The 23,273-nt window shown below is 45.9% G+C and overlaps 4 protein-coding genes across 9 annotated transcripts in view; 3 read left to right on the top strand and 1 right to left on the bottom strand.

Moving 5' to 3' along the window:
* Nucleotides 1-1,497: 1,497 nt before the first annotated feature.
* LOC122877855 (survival motor neuron protein-like) lies at nt 1,498-9,844 on the top strand. 5 transcript variants are annotated; one of them, XM_044200005.1, is made up of 10 exons: nt 1,499-1,660; nt 2,151-2,222; nt 2,938-3,069; nt 4,643-4,831; nt 5,312-5,506; nt 6,846-6,950; nt 7,415-7,555; nt 7,633-7,782; nt 9,055-9,085; nt 9,626-9,844. In XM_044200005.1, exons 1-9 carry the CDS (start codon nt 1,604-1,606, stop codon nt 9,082-9,084), a joined length of 1,071 nt encoding a protein of 356 aa, XP_044055940.1. In that variant the 5' UTR covers nt 1,499-1,603; the 3' UTR covers nt 9,085; nt 9,626-9,844. The 5 variants fall into 5 exon arrangements, with proteins under 5 accessions (XP_044055942.1, XP_044055940.1, XP_044055941.1 ...); XM_044200006.1 differs by having other exon boundaries at nt 9,244-9,844; XM_044200004.1 differs by lacking the exon at nt 9,055-9,085 and having other exon boundaries at nt 7,418-7,555.
* A 140-nt stretch (nt 9,845-9,984) lies between these two features.
* On the top strand, nt 9,985-12,324 carry LOC122877858 (cocaine- and amphetamine-regulated transcript protein-like). The gene is made up of 3 exons (XM_044200010.1): nt 9,985-10,961; nt 11,255-11,338; nt 12,157-12,324. The coding sequence occupies exons 1-3, from the start codon at nt 10,830-10,832 to the stop codon at nt 12,262-12,264; spliced, it is 324 nt and encodes a 107-aa protein (XP_044055945.1). The 5' UTR covers nt 9,985-10,829; the 3' UTR covers nt 12,265-12,324.
* A 996-nt stretch (nt 12,325-13,320) lies between these two features.
* Nucleotides 13,321-17,115, bottom strand: fam174c (family with sequence similarity 174 member C). The gene is made up of 3 exons (XM_044200009.1): nt 16,657-17,115; nt 15,332-15,454; nt 13,321-14,487 (listed from the first exon to the last, which is right to left on the bottom strand). Exons 1-3 carry the CDS (start codon nt 16,929-16,931, stop codon nt 14,484-14,486), a joined length of 402 nt encoding a protein of 133 aa, XP_044055944.1. The 5' UTR covers nt 16,932-17,115; the 3' UTR covers nt 13,321-14,483.
* A 2,671-nt stretch (nt 17,116-19,786) lies between these two features.
* Nucleotides 19,787-23,273, top strand: part of si:ch73-60h1.1 (calcium/calmodulin-dependent protein kinase type IV) — a 36,910-nt gene continuing 33,423 nt past the window's right edge. The window contains exons 1-3 of one of the 2 annotated variants that reach the window (XM_044199999.1): nt 19,787-20,170; nt 20,272-20,513; nt 20,772-21,004. In XM_044199999.1, coding sequence (XP_044055934.1) covers nt 20,457-20,513; nt 20,772-21,004 — 290 coding nt within the window. In that variant the 5' untranslated portion in view covers nt 19,787-20,170; nt 20,272-20,456. Of the gene's footprint in view, nt 20,171-20,271; nt 20,514-20,771; nt 21,005-22,250; nt 23,202-23,273 lie in introns of those variants that run through there. The other variant, XM_044200000.1, reaches the window with a different exon arrangement.

Below are 23,273 nucleotides of genomic sequence, written 5' to 3'. Positions count from 1 at the left end.
TTAGAAAATCAGCTCAAAGGTGTGAAACTGTCCGGATCAACAAGATTCAGAGGAATAAAATAACGTTTGAAACGAAAGTTGTGTGAAATCAGTCGCTGGGGTCATTGATTAAGAGGTTCATTGATGAGTGATCAGTCGATCATCAGTCTCTGATCTGACTCGAGTTAACAAAAGAAAGTTTAATGAATCCTGTTAATGATGACTCTCTGTTCAAAGTGTTGGAATCAAAGTGGAAGGACTCTTCAGGTTGCAGGTTAAAGGGTTTTTAAGGTGGAAATGAAAAGCTTTAAAGGGCTTTTAGATATAAAACATAGGTTTGAGGGACTGTTAAGGTGGACGCTGTATGAAATAAAGGATTCAGTTCGAATGAAAAGTAAAGTTTAAGGGATCCTTCAGGTGTAAAATTACAGTTTAAGGGATTTTAAGTAACTTTCCAGGTATAGGATTAGTTTAAGGGGTTTTGAAGGCACAGAATTCAAGTTTCAGTGGCTTTAAATGTCTGAAATAAAAGCGTGAGGAGCCTTTCAGGTATAACATGAGATCTAACGGGCTACAATTCAAGTTTAAGCAACTTTCAAGAAGTAAAAAGAAAGTTTAAGAGACCCTAAAGGGATCAAATTCAGCTCTCAAGTGTTTTCCTGCCGAAGTGAATCCACAAACGGACTAATTAGACCTTTAATTTTACAATACACACATCTGATAATTTAGTGTGTGTGAACTCTCCTGCCGGCTCACACTCGGTCTGCAGTTGTTCCTCTCAGCTTCATTTCCATCTCACACGTCCTTAAATCGCTCGTTTCTCCTGCGGAGTCTGGTGGCGCACGGAGCGCGGACAGCTGCCCCGAATACACAGTTCATGTCCTGAATGCTGAGGTCCGTCGTTTTGCATTTTGAGAAGCTTCTTCCTGATTTGTTCAATAAAATAAGTGAATTAATAAAGTCTGTGCGTGGAAACGAATTTAAAGGATCGGCCTGCAGGTTTGGGACGCTGCAGATGATGTTTCCTTTTTTTACCTTTATCTTAAAGCACACAGACGTGTTGTGCAGCTCAGTATCATCCAACATGTATGTACATTTATTTCAACCTTTCTTTATCAACGCGCAAACAATTCGGCGTCATGCAGGTTGAAGTGAATCCGTTTACACCTGGCGCATTGCGGCAATGAACCAGGTCTGTTAAGAATAAAGATCCGCATTTGCGACAGGTGAAGAAAACATTAAAATAATAAAAAAATAAACAAAACGTTTAAAAGTGGCTGAGGTCATTAGTTAGTTATGATTCTGACTTCATGACGTAAAGTTTCACACAACTCATCTTACACACAAGAAAACATGTTTGCAGGTCTCTTAAAATAATTAGTTTTTAAACGTTTGTGGTTAAAAAAAACCGCTCAAATAAATATTATATGTAATATACAAAGAATATATTAAGAATTATATATTTAAAGAATGCTGTTTTACTGCCCGAAGTGATGAATATTTTGGTCTTCCCGGAAGTCATTTATTTTGAAATGTGTGACCGGAAGCTGTCAGGTTACCTGAGCTCAGGTGTTGTCGTCGCGGTTAAATCTTTACCTGTGTGAAATGATTGTTGTTTTAACTGATGACAGCCATGGCGGAACTGGCGGGAAACACTGCTCTCCACGGCGCTGCGGAACCGGTGCGTTTCTATCGATTAGTGTTCATTTAAAATAACGGACACTGTGGGGACGGGCTAACGGAAAAACTACCGCTAAACAAGTAGCTAGTTAGCAACCGAGGCTAGCATTAGCATCCGAGGTTAGCAACCGAGGCTAGCATTAGCAACCGAGGTTAGCCGACTAGCATTAGCAACCGAGGTTAGCCCACTAGCATTAGTTAATGAGGTTAGCCGACTAGCATTAGCAACCGAGGTTAGCCGACTAGCATTAGTTAATGAGGTTAGCCAACTAACATTAGCAACCGAGGTTAGCTGACTAGCATTAGCAGCCGAGGTTAGCTGACTAGCATTAGCAGCCGAGGTTAGCCGACTAGCTAGCTACCAAAGTAACGGTTGATGAATAGCAGCAGACTGACCCTGCGGTTTGCTTAATGTTATTTAGTTAATAATTACAGATTGTTCGCTAGCTATCGCCGTTACCTGCTAACGCTAAAGTCTTTCCTCTCCGCAGGAGAAGCCCGAGGCCGTTGCAGACGAAACTTCTCTCATAGAAGCTTTTGAACTCACTTTGGACATTTCACAGGTTTGTTTCAAATTTTAGATTTTATGTTTTTTTGCCCGAAATATAACAGACACCGTCGCGGTGCGGTGAGAAGATCCCGTAACGGTAGAGCGGCAAACTGTCAACGTTTCACATGGCAAGCGAGAACAGTCCACCGAACTCCATTCAAAATTCTGCCGATTGTAGCTAATACTTAAAAATCACCAATATATTACATGATAGACAATAAGGACAGACCGTTTCCGCAGGTTTATTTCAGAGTTACCGTTTTGCTGTTAATGTAACAGAAGAGACTCCGGTTTGGCCGCACTTTTCACGGGCTGTCAGGAGCGGTAACTTACATTGTCAACGGTCCATCAAACCCCTTTCAAAATTTTGGTAATTTAACATTTGTAGACTTATTTATAATCAAGGAAATAACCTAAGACAAATCAGTTTGGCATGCTTGTAAATTCGGCATGTATAAATGTAACTAATCGACACTTAACTGCAGCACAGTCTGTATTTAAAAGATTAAAATGCGTTAGTGCTGACACCCGCAGTGTGTTTTGGTAGAAGAGGCTGAAGTGACTGGAAATTTGAATGCATGCAGAGTTGAAGATTCTTTATAGCAATCGTTAATAATGGTTGAAACAAACTTGACAAATTTTTGAATGGAGTCTGGTGGGTCTTTTTTTCTTGCACTTAATAGTAATATTTGTGTGATTCTGGACTGTCGGTGTTTCTGTGTGTGCAGGATGTTGAACTGCCAGAATGTGCAGCCTCAGAGGAGACAGACAGCAGAGAGCAGCAGGAGGACGGACAGCAGGACGACAGACAGCAGGAGGACGGACAGACGTCTCCACCTGTACCTGAATCCGGGTCAAAGGTAAAGACAGGTTAGAGTAGGTTTATAGAACCAGTATGTATATGAAAAACTGGGCGTATCTTTGCATTTTACAACTTTGCCTTTCTTTTAAATAAATAAAAACGGGGTTTTTATATATAAGGTATCGAATAAATAGTTTTGGTGTCGGTAGTTAGACCAGCGTTTTTCCTGCATAGAGGAATTGTTGGCGCCCCCAAAGAGGTTTTAGCCAGCGCCAAAGGAAAATCACCAGCGCCAAAATGATAATAATTGAGAATAAAAATAGCAGATGTGTTTTAATAGCAATTTATGAAACAACTGTTGAACAAGCAGAACATAAACTTAAATACGGCGTCTTTTACTTCCAGCAGTCAGCTCCCGTCTCATCCGCAGCCTAACGGGAGAGAGGACTTCCTGCGATTTCTCACACAATAAAAGCCGGGTCACGTCGCTGTCTGCGTCTCCCTCTCTGCTCTCTGTCTGCGTCGTGGCCGTATAAAGAGCCGCAGGTCTGTTTGACCGAGGGCGGGGCTGAGCTACACACTCACAGCGGACAGGATGAAGCTTCACCTGCGTTCACACAAAGTCCGACAGTGCTGCTCCTCCCTGCGGGGCTGCGGAGGTGCGGCCTCGTTAATTTGTGCTTTAAAACGTAACCGCCCTGAAACACTCAGAAAACATTTTATTTCTCTGATTCGCTGCTTTGTTCTCTCCAACGCCACTCGCTCTCTTCATTCACTCTCCGGCTCGCTCGGCCGCCGCCGCTCGCTCTCTTCATGGGGCCAACTTTGAATCAGCAACCGACAAAAAAGAGAGAGAGAGAGACATTTGGTACAGCCCTACATTTTTCAGAATCAGAATCAGAAATCCTTTATTGATCCTGAAGGGAAACTCTTTGTTACAGCAGCTCGCCTTTACGTCAGTGCACACAGGAGGAAGTACTAGAAAACAATATGATACACTATAAAAACAGGTCAGAAATAAATTAAGTATCAGGTGGGTATAAGTATAAGATAAACTAAGTGGGTTTACCGGTTGATGATGATAATACGGTATAATAATACAATGTAACAAATAAGTAATAAGCAGTGGTCGACAGTCTGTCGAGAGTAATAGAGGTATATAACATCAATGTCAATAAATAGGAAAAACTAACACAAGAAAACTAATATTGCACAGGAGTATTAACACAGAATATTACACAATTATTCAAGTATTGCAGAGATGTTAATGATCAATGTCCAGTTTAGTGACTTCGGGTCATACAGACTGACACTTAGAGGGAGGAGTTAAAGAGTCTGATGGCCACAGGCAGGAGTAACTTCCTGTGGCGCTCTGTGGTGCATTGTGGGGGAATGAGTCTTCCGCTGAAGGCGCTCCTTTGCTTGACCAGCACGTCTTTGTTTATCGAATGGTCAGAAAATGCAGATTTCTGTCAAATAAGGTAACGCAGACTTTACTACGCAGACCGATCGCGCTCACTGTCGTTAGACTCAGGTAGAGTCTCGCCACTAGTGTAAATAAATGACTAACTGACTAATGATTTCAGCAGCAAAGAGCATATTGTGCAGCAAACTGTCTCTGTGTCTGTCAGTGGGTGGTGGGTGCTCAGTGTCGGGCGGTGTGGTCGGAGGACGGGCGGGCGTACCCGGCGACGGTGGCGTCTCTGGACGGAGAGCGCTGCAGAGTCCGTTTCGACGGCTACGGCAACGAGGAGGACGTGGAACTGAGCGCGCTCCGAAGTCCAGATGCTAGTCTGCAAACACAGAGACAGAACTCCCAGGTAACATCCACCTTTACACCGCCAACGCACGTTTTTACACACAACGTTTTATTAAAAGCAGTCAGCAGAATGAACTCTTCACAGACTTTGTGAACTGAGCGTAAAGGCTACAACGATAAAACAAAACAAACAGCGTTGCTATTGTTAATTAAATAAAGACAAATACTTTTAATATATTATTGTAATTGTTCACTTCCCTTTTTAAATTGACCAGTTAGCATGAAAATCATCCGTGAATTTGTACCTTTTTTTTTAAAGGCTTTAATTTTTTAATTGCTTATCCTTTAATTAATGAAACCCCGTAACATTTTCTAAGTAGCAGAAACAAATTTGCTTAAGTCATGTTAAGATACAAATTCAGAGATGCTTTTCATTGTCGTCGGTACATTTTAAATAAAGTAAATTAAAAAAAGTTAAAAACCCCTTCATACATAAAACAGTGAGTAAACTGTCCAGTACTGTCGCTGTGTGTGTGTGCAGGACTGGAAACCTGGTTCTCGGTGTCGGGCCGTGTACTCGGAGGACGGTCTGGTTTATCCGGCTGTCGTTCTGTGGGTCAAAGGTCAGCGCTGCGGCGTTCGCTTCGACAACTACAACAACGAGGAGGAGCAGGACGTCGGCAGCCTGCTGAACCCCGACGAGCTCCGCGGACCCAGCAGAGCCGCTGCAGCCAAGGTACAGACCTGGACCTGGAACCGGACCCAGAACTGGGTGTCAGACCTTAATAGTTTCATCTGTTACTTAAGCAAAAGTAGTAATACCAGTGTAGAAATACTGTTACCAGTAAAAGTACACAAGTAATATACTGAAAGTACCGAAGGGAGAAGTACTCAGTATGCAGAATGGCCCGATTCAGATTCATATGTTACATTGCTGCTTCTAACGAGGCCTGTGAGCCAATAGTATAAACACTGTTGGTATCACGTGGTTCAGCTGACGTTAGCACAAATGAGCTGTCTTAGCTTAATCGTCCGAACGACAGTAACCCATAAAATTACAGTTCTGCATATTTAAACTAAACCAACAACGACTGCCGGCAGCCGTAGTCCTTAAAACCTTAACTGATGTGTTGTCTCCGGTTAGACTGTCAAAATTAGAGAAATAACAGCTTCAGTCCCAGAGGAGCTTCGTTAGCATTTTACGCAGGGCAAGTTGGCTGACCAGTCACTGGTCCGTCCGGGCCGGTGGCGGACTGGCCCGCTTATGAAAAGACGTTCGCTCTTCTTTAGGAGCGGGGCGGACGTTGGATCCCAATATATTACCGATGTGTCATGTCGAAGGTCAATTAAGTTCGGAACTACTGTAAATCTGCTCGTTGTACTGTTTGGACCCAAAACGTGACCGTTACTGAGGGTGTGATCTCATGTAGCAGTCTAACGTTAGCTCTATTATGAGACACTTTGAGGTACTTGTGGCTAGCTCGCCGTGTAGCCAGCTGCGTTGAGCTCACGTTAATATAAAAATCTGAAAATACCGACGTGACCGTACAGCCGTCCTTTCTCCCTGCGGCCGTTGTTGCCGTGTGGCGCTCAGCTGTGTTTTATAAATTTGATTTCAGCAAGAAAACACTTCGACTAATGTCAGGTCAGCGCTACGCTAACGCTAATAATGTTCGTACGTACGTTTAATGTACGTGGAAGCATAAAGTAACAAACTGGAATCACTCAAGTACATCAGAATTATGCTTCAGTACATTACATGAGCAGCGTTGTACGCTGTAGTCCGACATTTGTTTCAGTGTGAATGTTGTGGAAGGATCGAAGTAGGTGCGTGATAGCAGCCGTGTCGATTTGTCTTTCCAAACTTCACGCGCAGCGATTGATCTGACTCTTTTAAATATCTGTGATTTTTGTTTTGTGTACGTTTTTGCAAGTATGTTATAAGAGACTCGACTGAGTGAAACGCTGAGAGACCTTGAACGCATCCTGAAGTCATTGAAAGTGAGGGAGCGTTACAGAGTTAACTAACTAACCAAACTCTTCATCATCTGAGGTGTTTTTCATTGATCCTGCAGGGCAGCAGCCGGACGTCCAGTGTAACCAGCAGTGAGGAGAACCAGCGGGAGAGAGGAGCGGCGAGGAGGTCGGCGTGGAGAGATGATGAGCACAACTCCTCCTGGGTGAGTCTCCGTCAGCGGCAAGGAGGAAACCGTCCCATCTGCTGGACAACTGCTGGCTCTGCATTTGCATGAAATGATTAAATCCAAACCGTCCAGAGACGCTGGTTACGCCTGGTGTCACGTGACCGACTTTAACCATTTCCATTCGCCGAAGAAGACCGTGAGATGCAGTTGAAAGCTCTAAAAGCTAGCGAGAGACTTTTGTTGTCCTAGAAAGGTTTTTAATGTGCAACGCAGTGAATTGATAGTACAAACAATCACACCAAGCATTTAATCCAGCCGTTAATCAAACAGCAGGAGTGACAGAGACCTAGCTGAGTTGTATTCGTGTCGTGAATAAAGAATCGTTCGCGGCTGTTTCACCTGAGACGTGGTTCCTCAGGTGGGTTCTGACTCAGACCTGCTGTGAGCTCTGCAGGATTTGGTTGAACTTGATCCAGTACTTGTTGTATTTTGCGTGCCAGCAGGTTAAAGAGAAACCCAGTAAAGTGGAGAAAGAAGAGAAGAAGAGAGGAAACCAGCGGAGAGACGGAGCAGAGAAACCGACCGATCACAGCTTTTCATTCTTCCCTCCGTTTCCTCCTCCTCCTGAGTCGGGCTCAGGGGTAAAACCGACCCGCTTAATATTTATCAAACCAGTTATTAATATCATCATTGTCTGACACCGTGTCTCCCTCTCCAGGGCCCTGTGTCCTTCATCCCTCCTCCTCCTCCTCCTCCTCCTCTCTGGACGTTTGGTGGGAAAGAGTCCGGCAGCTCTCCGGCCATCAACGCCACCTCCAGCATGTTGATGCTCTGGTACATGTGTGGCTTCCACACCGGCAGCTTCATGGTCAGTGACACGTCCTCGCTCTGAATCCTCTTGCACTAACAGCAGGTCTGAAAGATCCAATAACGTTTGGGAGATAAACTTCGCTCTCGGAGTGCAAATCTAATATTCACTCTGTCTGAAGGTGAAGCTTCGTGTTTTTATCGGAGCTGCTCTGCGGAGGAGAGAATAATATATTTCCCATAATCGTAGGTGAGGTGTACTGATGAAAAACATTAATCACAATGTTGAGTATTTATAAAAATTAAACAGATATCTATAGATAAGAACGCTACAGAATCCTGATTCAGGTTCAGCCCTAATTAATATATGATATTCATTTATATCATATTATATAAATACAAATTCTAAACACACACAGAGGGTGTGACGCGTTGGTTCGCCACGTGTTCACGTCAGAGTTTTGAGTAAATAAATAAAAACCTCCTGAATTCTTTGTTTTAGTATAAATGAAGTCCTGGACTAACGTTAAACCTGTACCTGTACCACAACGACAGACTGCTTTTCTGTGGTAGAAACGTCTAGTTTAGAGGTCGGTTTGTGAGGTCACATGGTACGGTCTCTGTCTGGGCGTGCGAAGGGTCACGGAGGACGAGACGCTCGTACGCGTGGTGATTTACCGAAAGTCCGAGTTGTACTTATCGCACAGACGTCCTCACGCATCAGACTGCTCCGTTAAAACTCCATATTCTGCTGTTTTCATGAAGGAGACGTCCTCGCCGTTAAAGTAGCGTCTCGTGTTTTATCCTCGAAACGCTGCTGTGCAGCATTAATTCCTCTCATGTGGACTCGCTGTGGACCGGTACGTCCGCTGATGTGCAACGGCGACGTTTTAATTCTGTTTAAGGAAATAGCGTCTTGTTTGTCTGTAAGCTTCGAGCGGGTGTTTGATCCTGAGTCAGCAGCTTTAACGGCTTTCAGAGGGACAGATTATTGTCGCTGCGTTTAATAAACATGAGCTCGCGTTCAGAAACGGCTGATTGTAGAAATACAGAACGCTGTTGGTTGAAAACGACGTTTTCACTTGAATCGAACTCCGCAATGGGCCGATGGCATCGTCCCCGATGTCGCCACGAATGGATTTATGCAAATCACTTGCTTAACAGTCGCACGTGCAGTCACAGGAAGCGCACGAAGGCGTACAAACGCACGCACCTGTGGATTCTGCTACATGCGTAGCGTACGTACGTCTCGTCCTCCGTGACCCTTCACACCCCCCATAGTGTGTGTGTGTGTGTGTACACTGATGTGTGTGTGTGTGTGAATGTGTTTCAGGCTCAGCAGGAGTTCAGGTCCAAAGACTGAGGTAAGAACCCGTCCACACTGAACACACCTGTACAAAACACTCACCTGAGTTTACTTCGTGATTCATAGACCTGAGATGTAAAACGTGAACTGTAAGTTAAAGGAGCACATAAGTGTTGGGTTTGTCAGGCAGGTAGACTGATGAAAGACTCTGTCCAGGTGCATTGTGGGAAATGAAGGATCCAGTGGACTGAAAGTCAGCATACGTCTCTACCTGTGCTGCTCAGACTGACTAAACACCACAGTATCAGTACATTCATTCACTTAATGTGGGAATTCAACTTGGAAACAGCCGATTTACTCCGAGTCTCCTTCACATCAGCAGGTGATCAGAAACGCTTTTCTAAACGCCAGCGTCGCTCCTCCTCGTGTCTGGCGGCAGCCGCTCCGTCACGACAGATTTCGTTATTTAAAAGGAAAAACAAAGGCCACATCTGACCGATAAGTGTGACTTCGAGTGTCTGTGAGCAGGAAATCTGAAAACTGAGCGTCCTCCTCCATATTTATTTTAGTTTCTTTTCTCTTTTGCTTTCTGCTTCAGAGCCAGAGAGGATTATGGGACGAGCTGGGACGATCCTCTTTTCTTTTTCACAGTGCACTTTTACATTTGTTTGAATATTTTTAAGATAATTTAGTTTGTTGTTATTTCGAAGGGTCCAGCATTTGGAAACAGTTCTGTTTCGTTTAGTTTGTGTTCAGCGATGTTTGTTCGTGTGTTTTAAATGTTTCTGTTATTAAAAAGAAAGGTGGATAACTTCAATCTCTTTATGTCGTCAATAAACTTAGATCGATATTTAAAGGTTCGGTTCACACAAATTACAAAAATCTATATTTCCTCTCTTCCCTCTGGTGTCTATCACGCAGATAGTTTTGGTTTTGTCTCTCCAGGTTTTAAGACACGTTGTGTGTCGGTGGTCTTGAACGCCTCGTGGTGTCAAACAGCTGGATTTATCATTCATAGACGTCGACCTCGTCAGTCAGAGGTCAGACTCCGAGGAGGATATTAAAGCCTCTTGTGTGCTTTGACGTAAACGGTGACACTCGGAGACCCTGAAGCGTCAGACCACTTCCTGTCGGTCTGAGGTCTTAAAGCAACATTCCCCCTAAAACGCAGCAGCTCTGTCCGAGCGCGCTAAACATGCCGTCACGTCCAGGTGACCTCGGAAACTGTTTCACTGATGTGAAAACATCAACAGTTCAGATACATATTCACGCCATGGCTTCCCCGCACATCCCGTTCCTTCGGCTTCGGTTTCGCTTCCACGGAGACGAATGTCGGAGCCAGACGCACTGAAACCGGCGAACAGTGAGGACAGCGCGTTTGTATCGACGTCACGTTCACAGATATCAGACACGAACTTTGTGAGTTCGGTGTTGTTATTATTTATATTACTGAGAGAAATGATGGACAATGAGTTTGATTTAGCCGGATACAGAAGATCTTTTTTATTTCATAGATTTGGACATTAATCAGTTATTTATAATAACAGCTGGTCACCAGCTTTATTGTAGCAGTGTCGGACTCATGCCGCCACGTCCTGTTTGGCGGAGCGGAGGTTCGTGTCCCCGCCGACCCCGGAGGTCAGTCTGCTGGTGTCTCATCAGCAGGTCAATATTGGCCGACTGACGTCAGAGCTGCTCACATATAAGCCTTCACGTCTGAGACCGAGACCTCAGTGTCCAGCGGACAGTCCGAGGTGTCCGGTGTTCCTGAGCGTCCCGCCCGGTCCGAGTCCCTCAGCGTCATGGTCAGCGGCAGGATGCTGCTCCTCGGCGCCTCCTGCTGGCTGCTGCTTGTTTTGGGGAGCAGCGAGGAGCTGCCACAGGAGCGATCGGCTGAGGACGACGCCTTCGAGACACAAGCAGAGAAAGAGCTGGTGAGTCGAGACGCGACGTCTCACATTTATCTGCTAACGGAAGAAAGACACAGCAGCTTTTCACGCAGGTGAAGAGACGCTGTGGACTTTGTTCAAGAAGCAGGTGGAAGTCGAGACGTCCTGTTTATGTCCCGCCGTCTGTACCAACTTTATTTTAAATTGTAGCGGAGATCAAATCAGTCCGGCCGACTTTTAAACGTAAATGCGTGTGAAATGATGCAGCAGACGCAGATTTCTGTGTATTTGATGGAAAAGCACGGAGTCGTGAGTTGAAGTTTGTTCTCCCTCCACAGATCGAAGCTCTGCAGGAAGTTCTGGAGAAGTTAAAGAACAAACAGCTGCCGTCGTCGGAGAAGAAGCTCGGCTGGGTTCCTGCAGTAAGACTTATTCTTGTGATAATTAAAGGGTCGCTGCCGCGGGTCCGCTCAGGGGATCCACATTATATCCGGTCTGGTTTTGAGTTTGTCTTGAATAACAAACTGAACCCAGATGAAACCGTGTTGATAAAGTCAGAGTTGATGAACGAGAAGTTCCCAAAACAGAGCAAAGCCTTCGAGCGCAGATCCGTTCAGTGAAGCCACAAAGCGGCAAATATTAAATATAGAAGTTATTTTGCTGCTGGAGCTTTAATTAATAACCGTCGTGAATACGAGGGACGTTCGCCTCTGACAGCGTGTTAAACAGTAACTCGAGCGACCTCCAGTGACGTACAGGTGCACCGCAGTACGCTGTGACATCACTGCAGGCCGTGGTCCGCCGCTGTCAGGCGACTCTTTAACTCAGGACTCAGGTTTGATTCCCGTCAGCTCACGTTGCTGCAGGTAAAGAGTTTTACTGGAGATTCACTCGCGCAGCTGACGCGCAGTTTTAATGTTCATGTCGAGTCTGTTGGTCTGATTATTACTGTTACTGAGTGTGACTTATAATAAATGAGTTAGACGGTGAAACATGTTGAAGTCTCATCGCTTCTACAGAAATGTTTCAGACTAAGTTTATTCAGGCCAAGTGTTCACTTACCGTCAGGTTAAAGTCGCTAACCTCCCGTCGGCGTCTCTGCTCGTCGGCGTGACGCCGTGAACGATGTGAATTTTCTCTGTATCATAAAGTTATAAACATACAAGATGGAGGACGCAAACATTAAGCTTTACAGATTGGTGTCCTGCCGGGTTCATGTCCTGGTTGTATTGTGTGTCAGTGTGCTGCAGGTGAGCAGTGTGCGGTGCGTAAAGGGTCGAGGATCGGGAAGCTGTGTGGATGTCCCGCAGGAACCGTCTGCAACTTCAGCGTCCTGCAGTGTCTGTAGAGTGCCGAACCCTCTTCCTGTTCGAAACTCCAAAATAAAGGCACGTTTTTCAAAACTCCACTGCTCTTTGTTTTTTATCCTCTACAGTTCAAACATCCGGCTACATACTTAAGTACAAGTTTAAGGTACTTGTACTTCACTTGAGTATTTCCATTTAATGTCACTAATACTGCACCACGTTTCAGAGCGAGATATTACATAAACATTTGATCGGTTTATAAAATACTTTATTGATAAAGTAGTTAAAATATATGCTGCTCACATTAACACATCAATAATAATGAAATCACATAAAACTGAAAGGGCCGAGTACTTTACTTTTGACACTTCAGTACATGTTAATACTTCTATACTTTAGTAAAATTTCGAATGCAGGACGTTTACTTGGAGTATGTGTATAATGTAATTGTGCTACTTTGACTTAAGTAAAAGATTTTAATACTTTTTCCAACTTTACTATTTTTGTGTCGCAGCTCTGAAGCATCAGTTTATTGACGAATTGATTTTGTTTTAATATTTATCGCTATTTTCCTCCTGTTTGATTAAAAACTACAGCGAGCAGCTGTTTGAGGAAGTTACTGAGCCTTTTTAAACATGAAACTACATATCTGTGTTTTTAAAGATTGACGTCCTCAGCGGGAACCAATGGGCTCGCAGCTGAGAGCCGCAGACAGGAAGTCAGACAGACGCGTTGCTGATTTAGCAGAAATATAGTGAGATTATTAATACGAAACAAGTTCTGATACACAAACCTGTTCTCAGTTTGTTCAGTGAAATATTGGGTCATTTTACGTCTGAGCTTGAAACTTATTTCATTATTTAATAACTGCACGAAGCTACACTGAGTAATGAGGCTGGCAGCTGATTGGCTGCAGGTGTTAATGCCTTCCCTGGCCCCTAACCTGAACCCTAAAACCAAGACTTAACCCTCAGAAAGCCGCCTCTGCCCGGGACACGAGTCCCCGTAGTGTGCACTCGGGTTAAAGTCCTCACCGGGATACAAGAACATGAAACACACACACACTTCCTGCATCAGCAGACAGAAACCTTGAGATATATTTTTAAACACAATTTAATGATCTCAAAAAGTCTTAAATGTTCTGAAAGTGAAACTTTGGTGTTTTACGACAGAAAACGTAAAGCGAAGTTGAGCAGCAGACTGAAAGGCCCAGCGGAGAGAAACTTCATTTCACTTCTTTCTTCCATTTTAAACCTCTGAAACGTTTTACGGGTCCACGTGTTCAAATCCCGATAATGCAACTCATTATGAGGAAATTAATCCAAATGATGTGCGAATGTGACTGAAGAGTTGTTAGTCGGTGAACAGCAGCTGAACGTGACAAAAGATGGGAGTTGTCTACAGGCAGGAATACAACTCAACACGTGTGGAAAATAAAGCTTCAAATAATAAATAAATTAGGAATTAATATTTACTTGGCTTTAAATCTTTCAGGGAAAACAGTTTTTCTTAGAATTTATATCAAAGTTCTTTGTAGAAAACTTGTGAAATGATGGCACCAAAAAACAAAGAGTTACCAAACGAGGCTCACATTCTTCACCTGATCCGAGACCAGGGGCCGGGTTCACCGGTTAGGGGCCCCGTTCGCGCCCGTTCCTCTCACTCTGTGGACTACGCCGCTCTTAAATAATGAGTTTGCTGAGTCGTATTTGCATTAAAGAGCGACTTATCAGGTTTATTTCAACCTGTAACGTACCAGAAACACCGCGTTAGAGAGCCACAGAAATGGGAAACACGGCAGGTTGAAATAAACCCACTGATATCGATACCAAGAGGGCTCCAGTCCAGACCTGTGGAGGGTCAGAGTCCTGATCAGACTGGTCTGTGCAGCTTCATCGGCTGGTCTGGAGTCAGTTTGCAGTAGTTTAAGCACACGGTCGGAGCAGAAGAGCTCAGAATGAAAAAACAAGAAAAGAAACTTCTTTGAAATAATAAACAGGAGGAAAATTTGGCCTCGTGATTCTCCACAAAACACCGATTGTATCTTCCAATACCACCTTAAAAAAATAATGATTGTCCTGCTCGGGTTCCTCGAGCAGCTTTGGCGTTTTATCTTCAGTAACTGTTTGGTCCGTTTTCTCTTCCTCCGGCGGTCATTGGTCCGTCCTCTCTCTCTCCAGTCCGCAGTCAGCTGACATCCACACCTGCGGTAAACACGACTTGTCGGATCCGTCAGAAGGTGACGACGCCCCCGACAGGACTATCTGAACAGAGACACAGAACACCGATCAGATCAATCAGCAGATCAATAGTTCCAGCACTTACAACGTGCGACCAAAGGTCAGGACGCGGAGACCAGCGGTGCGTCATCATCAGTCATTATTTTAAAGGAAATGAACGACTTATACAAGAAACCAATTATCAAAAACCCACTAAGTTCGTTTAAAATAGTTTCGTCACTCCTTTTATTCTTTGTCTTTCTTTTATTTTGGGGATGTAAACAGGAAGTATAATGTTGCCATGGAGTCAGTGAGTTAGCTGTGAGCTACACCTTTTGCTCCCCTGTATTTCAGCCTATATTTGTTCATGTTTAGGCAAACTGTCCCATTAAAGCAGCCGAACCAGCAGTCAGCAGCTCCTGTCTGCAGTGGACCCGTGGACGGACAGACAGCTGTCTCTGGATCACTGTGAGACTGAAGGAAACTTAAAAACGTGATAATCTCAGGCAGGTTCTGCAGCCGCTTTCTTCTCTGGCGTCTCAGCTGGTTTATGGAGGTTTATTCTGACTGAGTTACGACTCTGAGAGGGAGTGCGATCTTTGACAACTTGTTTTAAAGCATCTTAAATCAGCTCGGTCTGAAAACAGTCTCCAGTCAGACAGTTGTGGTTTTACGTGTCCGGGGCTCGAAACATCGGCCTCTGAGGTTTGTCTCCACCATAATACAGCAGAGCTTAATGAAATTTAATTTGTGGACGCACTGGAGACTGTTTTCACTGGGACTGCCTCCTTTTAAACACCATTAACCTGGCTGTGATAATAACCCATCTCTGAGATAAGTGACAGTGCCACAGCAACATGCAGTGTTCTGCTGTCTGTTGACCTCTGACCTGCGGAGGCTGCGAACTTCATACAGCGTGTCGTCTTCGTCGCTCTCCACCGCGTCCATCTCCACAGAGTCATCGTAGTTGGACAGCAGGCCGTACTTCTTCCTCTGGGCGGGTCGCTTCAGCCTGAAAATGACGTTTGGTGAATGAGATGCGTGCTGAACTCAAGAGTGCCTCCACCTGTTTTATAAAACCACCTGAATCGTAGTTTACCGAGTATGTACAACTGCTGATAAGTGTTAAATTGGGAGATTTATGGATGGAGTTTGGTGTGACAGCTGTCCACACGCAGGGGGCAACAGTACCTTCTTAACAAACCTAAATCCTGCCATTCACCTGTTTGTGGACAGACACCGCACCAAACTCCATTCATAAATTTAGTGATTTAATGCTTCTTCTCTTAGCATCAGTTCTACATAGTCTGTAAGATGTGACTTGTGTTCTTATACAGCTGGAGGAGCCACTCTTCAGTTCAGCTTGCATCTGATCTGACATTTTTTGGACAAAATAAAACAGGCATAGTTTTACATTGTATTTTAATAATGTGTTACATATATAGTACATTTTGTCATTTATTAATGGGCTGTCCACAGGCAGCTGTGCTCTTATTATTAAAGTAAGATTATAGTTATTCTCACCACACCGCTAGGATGCAGAGGTAGAGACTTTGTGCTGTATTACTAGACAACATTAGTGTGAGTCAGTAGGTGAACCTTTTCAAAAGAGTCAGTTTGATGTACGAGATGCCGAATTGAAGAGAAGCCACTAAAATTGTACAAAAGGGCATAAATCACCTTTTACATCATGTGTACATCTGCTGATACTAGAGGAAATACTAAATTGCTAGATTTATGAATGAAGTCTGGGGTGACGCAAAGTAATTTATCATTATTTTTGGATTATTCTTAAAATGTATCAGCTAAACTAATATCCTTCTGTAGTTTTGTACAACCCTAATCCAAGCTGCGCCAAAAACTAACATTACCTTTACAACAATCCTACATTCTGCTATTCCCCTGTATGAGCATGGACATCACGCCAAACTCCATTCAGAAATACAGTGTTTTAATGCTTCTCTTATCAGTAATTGTACAAACACTGTAAAGTGTGACGTATGCTGGATAAGCAACTCGTCAGTTCAGCTTGCATCTGATCGGAGAAGACTTGTAATAATTATTAAGAAAAGTTTTTAAAAAGGCAGATAGTTTGACGCTGTATTTTGTTAACGCGTCACCCACACATTTAGTTATGTACTCTTATTTCCCTACATATATGAATGGAGTTTGGCGTGAGGTCCGTCCATACGCAGCAGTAACAGTTGTTCTCACCGCACAGCTCGGATGAGGAAGTAGAGAACTCCGATTATGGTGATGCCGATCAGGACGTACAGGGCCCTCTGGATCATGGAGCTGTCCACGTTGAGGCTAAACAGACCTCCGTGACTCTTCCCGCCGCTGTGTGTCGAGTTTGCCCCGCTGGAGTTCGTCACCGCGGGTCCGGGCGCCGCGGTGCTGCCGGCGGGTTTGGTCACATCCGCCGCCACGGACACGAACACCCAACAGATGGGCACGAGAACCGCCGAGAGAACTCTGTAAAAAGTCATTTTACATCGATCAACACTCCACGCGAAGTAAAAGACAAAACAATGGCGGCTTGGTCGGACTTTTTAACCGGAACCGGACTTTTCCAGAGACACGTCGCGTTAGCTGAACTCTGCCTCGGGTTGTGTTGATATAAAGTAAAGCCAAACTAGGAAGTTCACGTCCCCCTACTACTGACGTCAGAGAGGCGTGGGGCAAATTCTCCCTCAGTTTGACTCGTAGGACGTCAGGCCGTACCTGCCAACCAATCACACAGGGAAGCCACACACCTGCAAGACTATATGGAGGGTTTAAATCCCCGTGTCACAGTATAATAGTGAGCAAATGAATCAGAATCAGAATCAGAAATACTTTATTGATCCCCGTAGGGAAACTCTTTGTTCCAGTAGCTCTTCTTTACGTCAGTGCACACAGGAGAAAACGATAATTTAAACTATAAACAGGTCAGAAATAAATTAAGTAACATGTTGGTATAAGTATAAGATAAACTAAGTGTCGAGTACCAAGTGGGTTTACTGGTAGATGGTGAAGTACAGTATAAATACAATGTCACTAATTATGTAATAAATAATAGTAAAAGCGGAGGTGCATGTACTGTCGAGAGTAATTGAGGTATATCCGTAACAGTAATAAGAAAAACTAACAAGGGAAAACTAATATTGCACTTGAGGAGTAAACAGAATATTGCACAATTATTATTAAGATGTAATGCTCAATGTCCAGTTTAGTGACCTAGGGTCAAACAGACTAATCCTTAGAGGGAGGAGTTAAAGAGTTTGATGGCCACAGGCAGGAATGACTTCCTGTGGCGCTCTGTGGTGCATTGTGGGGGGATGAGTCTTCCGCTGAAGGTGCTCCTTTGTTTAGCCAGCACGTCATGGAGCGGGTGGGAGACGCTGTCCAAGATGGCGTGTAGTTTGGCCAGCATCCTCCTCTCTGACACCACCGACAGAGAGTCCAGCTCCACCCCCACAATGCCACCGGCCTTACGGATCAGTTTGTTCAGTCTGTTTGCGTCCGCTACCCTCAGCCTGCTGCCCTCAGCCTGCTGCCCCAGCATGCAACAGCATACAGGACAGCACCGGCCACCACAGACTCATAGAACATCTTCAACATTGTCCGGCAGATGTTGAAGGACCTCAGCCTCCTCAGGAAACAGAGGCGGCTCTGGCCCTTCCTGTAAACAGCCTGAGTGTTCTTAGCCCAGTCCAGTTTATTGTCTAAGTGTACTCCCAGGTACTTGTAGTCCTCCACAATGTCCACACTTACCCCCTGGATGGAAACCGGGGTCACTGGTGCCTTGGCCCTCCGTAGATCCACAACCATCTCCTTAGACTTTGTCGCATTGAGCTGCAGATGGTTCTGCTCACACCATGAGACAAAGTTCCCCACCACAGCCCTGTACTCAGTCTCAACACCACCGCTGATACATCCCACCACAGCAGAGTCATCAGAAAACTTCTGAAGGTGGCAGGACTCTGGGTGGTGGCTGAAGTCTGTGGTGTAGATGGTGAAGAGGAAGGGAGAGAGGACAGTCCCCTGAGGGGCCCCAGTGTTGCTGACCACGCTGTCTGACACACAGTGCTGCAGCCGCACATGCTGTGGTCTGCCAGTCAGGTAGTCCACAATCCAGGACACAAGGGGGGCGTCCACCTGCATCACTGCCAGCTTCTCCCCCAGCAGGGCCGGCCGGATGGTGTTAAAAGCACTGGAGAAGTCAAAAAACATGATCCTCACCGTGCTTGCCGGCCTGTCCAGGTGGGTGTGGATGCGGTTAAGCAGGTAGATGATGGCGTCCTCAACTCCCAGTCGGGGCTGGTAGGCGAACTGAAGGGGATCCAGGAGGGGTCTGACCATGGGCCGCAGCTGTACCAGCACTAGTCTCTCCAGGGTCTTCATTATGTGGGAGGTCAGTGCCACCGGTCTGTAGTCCTTGGAGCCACTGGGACGTGGCGTCTTCGGCACAGGAACGAGGCAAGATGTCTTCCACAGAATGGGGACCCTTTGAAGACTCAGGCTCAGGTTAAAGACGTGTTGAAGGACTCCACAAAGCTGGGGGGCACAGGCTTTTAGCACCCCGGGGCTAACGCCATCGGGGCCTGCAGCCTTGTTCGAGTGGAGCCTCATCAGCTGTCCTCTCACCTGGTCAGCAGTCAGGCACACAGCAGAAGTTACAGGTGGGGGAGGGGGGGAGTCGTCGGTCTGGAGAGGGCCGTTAGCCTGATGGGGAGGGGGGAGCAGAGTACTCAGAGGAGATTGAGGGCCGACAGCAGCTGAGTTAGAGGGGGGATGACCAGGAGCCGGTGTGTCGAATCTGTTAAAGAACAGATTCAGTTCGTTGGCCCTGTCCAAGCTGCCTTCAACTCCTCTGCTGCCAGTCGGTCTGAAGCCAGTGATGGTCTTCATGCCGCTCCAGACCTCTCTCATATTGTTCTGCTGGAGTTTCCGCTCCAGCTTCCTCCTAAATATATAGCCAAAATCTTAAAACTTGGTTTTTTTTTTCAGATATTCTCAGATGCTGAACTGAAGAGAGGCTCCTTCAGCTTTATCAGACACATTTAGCTCAGCATAAATACCTACTGATATGAGAGTAATCATTAAATTGTAAGATTTATGGATGGAGTTTGGTGTAATGTCTCTCCATGTACAGGTGAATGGCTGTTCTGAAGGTAACGTTAGTTCTTGTCACAGTTTATGAGAAGGCACAGAACTATCGGGATATTAGAGTTACTGATAACTGTTTTATATATTTATATATATATATAAATCTATATACTTTTAAAAAGTTCAAATAATTGTTAGGTATGCTGGATGCAGCCATACATGTGAGTTTACAGTGTGCACCATTGCCAGCAGGAGAGAACGCATTAAATTGCAGAATTTTAAATAGAATTTGGTGTGTATTTATTTGTCTATCTGATAAATTATTAATTAAAAAATCACGATAGATTAATTGACCTTCTGCAAAAACCTGCTCTTTGTCCTCAGCCAGATCAATCACATCTGACCTTTAGGCCATTCTCATATTTAATTGATCACCCAGTCAAGTCCAAGTCATGTGACTCCAGCCCTCACCTGTACACTAGTAAAGGTCAAAGTTCACCAACATGCTGACCTCTGTGCAGCTGCAGTTTCCCCCTGATTCTTACCGACGTCCCGTGTAAACGTCACAGAACCGAGGTTCCTGGCTCCAGCTGAAGAACACGCAGAAATCGCTGAACTGATTTATCTCCGTGAAAATGTAAGACATTGAATACGCAAAATTCAAATAAAAACGCACTTGATTTATTTTGAGCTCTTTAAACTTCACATTTCCTGATTCCCACACTTCTTGTCCACAAGTCTTCCAGGTTCCAGGTTCCAGGTTCCAGGTTCAGGAGCCGTGAGCGGTGCACCGCCGTGTCCGCTTGGTGTCAACGCTTCTCCAAAACATTTCATGGAATAATGTGTTTTTTAAACAGATCAACATGTTTACAAGACTGAACAACCACAGAACTGTTTGCTGTTTGCTGCCGCAGCTTTGACTGATGTTCGCTTCATCGCTGAGTGTCTGCAGACGTTCCTCCAGCAGCAACAGCCTCCAGGTAGGCTCTGTGTTACCTGAGAGGCAAAGCCCAGGGCAAACAAATATTGTATGTTTTAATGAGCTAATTACAGTACGTTTAGACTAAATGTGACTCATTTAACTGAATAAATACATGAAATACCTTTACCTCTGGGGGAAAGTTTCAGCAGAAACCAGACCTCTGTGGCAGGTCTCAGCTGGATCCGGGCCTCCGTGGGAACATCTGGACACCGTCACAGGTCTGAGGTCTCCTCTTGGCTGATGTTTGTGTCTCCAGGTCGGCGGCGGTCCTGTTTCCTCTGGCAGCTTTAATCCTGGATGTCCGGCAGCTTTTTACCTGACGAGCACTGAGCACGCTCACATCTGGACAGCTGACATCACTCGCGAGTCCGCTCACCTGTCCGTCCTCGCTGCTGTCAGGGTCAGGCGCGCTGCTCACAGCCGTGGAGTTAAACAGCTGACGTCACAGAGGAACACGGACGGCGCTCGCTTTCTGCACACCTGGCTCAGGTACTTTCTGAAGATGAAGTCTGCATCCTGTCAGGTTCATGAGCAGCAGAGCTTTTGTCCACAGGGGGGCGCTGGACTTCAGTCAGCTGGTCCCCACTGTGGGTCTAAACTGGACGATACCATGCAAAATATTTAGCTGATTTTTTAATAATGTTTCATATATTTACTGATATTTGCCGGAAGTTGTTTGTATGTTTGATCCCACAGAGATTGATCACGTTCCTTTCACATGCAAAGGGTTTACGCTTCCATATACACTGTGTGTGTGTGTGTGTGTGTGTTAACTTCCTCCCTAACCTCAAACCCCAGCCTGAAGGGAACCTCAACCAAACACAAACATGAGCGCAGAAGAAGACGAAGCCCCCCAAAGACCCAAGACACGAACCAGATCAAAATGAAAGCAGTGCGCTGGTTGCCAAGGTGTTGCTCTGTGTGTTGCTAAGACACACAGGTGGATGCTGCGCGGTTGCTAAGACACACAGGTGGATGCTGCGCGGTTGCTAAGACACACAGGTGGATGCTGCGCGGTTGCTAAGACACACAGGTAGATGCTGGCCGGTTGCTAAGACACACAGGTGGATGCTGCGTGGTTGCTAAGACACACAGGTAGATGCTGGCCGGTTGCTAAGACACACAGGTAGATGCTGGCCGGTTGCTAAGACACACAGGTAGATGCTGCGTGGTTGCTAAGACACACAGGTGGATGCTGCGCGGTTGCTAAGACACACAGGTGGATGCTGCGCGGTTGCTAAGACACACAGGTAGATGCTGCGCGGTTGCTAGGGTATGTGGTGTATTATAGGTGGCTGTTATGGTGTTTAGTATGGTTGCTAGGTTGTTGGTAAGGTGTTTCCAGGTGTTGCTGATTTAATTAAAAGTCATTTGGGTTAATAAACATTAAAAGTCATTTCACTCCCGGTATCATAATATTCTCTTCTACATTTGTATTATTTCTAACTGTAAGCAGCTGAACTTTCCTTCAGTTAGAGCAAACAGAAACCGGAAGGATGATTTAAAATAAATTCCTCCCCCATTAAGGACTCCCTTAAATATTTTAAGGTGGTATTGATTGATGAGGAACGTGTCTTCTGTCTGGCGTGAATCACACAGCAGCTGATGAAGAACTACATGCTGTTTAACGGGCAGAGTCACGTGGTTCTCTGGAGCAACGCGCGCGTGACGTGTCAGGGTTGCGGGTTTGATTCCCGCAGGATCAAAGCCTCCCGGTGAGCGTTTCTGTATTTAGGTTATTTCTGTATTTAGGTTGCTGACAGAGGCTCCGCTGACTGACCGGCCGTTCCGCCAATGAGAGCGCGGCCTGGTCCCGTGCAGGGCTGTGATTGGTCGGCGCGGTGACGGAGGGGCGGGGCCGTGAGATTACAGCATCTCTCTGTCTGCGGATCCAGCGGACATCTGGAGCAGCCCTGCCCGGGAATCAAGCCTCCGAGCGCCGCCATCCCGCTCCGAACCTGCCCGGGATTCGCCGTTTGTTTCCCGGTAAAAACGCAGCCGGGCTCCGGTGTTGTTGTCGCGGCTCTCCGGGCTGGATCTCCACCGGGAGGCTGCCGGGCTCCGGAGGGACCGTTTCTCCTGCTAAAATCACGGAAATACGAATAAAACCCGGGAGGGGGATGATGGACTGAACTGATCCGACATCTGAGAGGGTTTTAGGCCCGATGGAAGCTGCGACACATCTGGACCTGGTGCGCCTGGATCCCGGTTCCTGCTCTAGTCCGCAGTAGAGAGCCCCGTGCGTCTCTGAGGATTTCATTTATTTGTTTCTTTGTGAGTTTTTCAGTTCTGGTCTTTCTCTCTGATCAGCGGTCCTGGTCGAGAGTTTTCGGGAGCAGGCGGATCCTCCTCCTCCTGGTCTGGATTAAAGCCCATCGGGATCATGAATCATCCCCCCTCTGCTCCTCTAATCTCGGCTTTACCGAGCTGGATTTAAATCTGAGATCTGATCTGGATTACTCTGCTCCTGGTTCTGATCGGGTCACACCTGACCCGGTCTGAACCGGTCCCGGTCCTGGTGTGAACTTGGACTCGTTCCTGGTCCTCTCGGTCCTGGTTTGGGGAGTTCTGCTGTCGCCATGCCGACGTCCCGGCCTGGTTCGGAGCCGGTGGAGTTCTGGGTGGACGGGTCGAGGCGGGACGGGGCGGTGGAGGAGTTCTACACCCTGAGCTCCGAGCTGGGCAGGTCTGGACCACATCATTAGGGGGCACAGGGGTGAAGTGACACACCGGTGGTGATGAGCTCACACGGACCCCC

The sequence above is a fragment of the Siniperca chuatsi genome, linkage group LG6, assembly GCF_020085105.1.
Source record: "Siniperca chuatsi isolate FFG_IHB_CAS linkage group LG6, ASM2008510v1, whole genome shotgun sequence".
Classification (NCBI taxonomy): domain Eukaryota; kingdom Metazoa; phylum Chordata; class Actinopteri; order Centrarchiformes; family Sinipercidae; genus Siniperca; species Siniperca chuatsi.
Note: the sequence above shows the minus strand (reverse complement) of the source record. Positions and strands in the feature narration are given on the sequence as shown.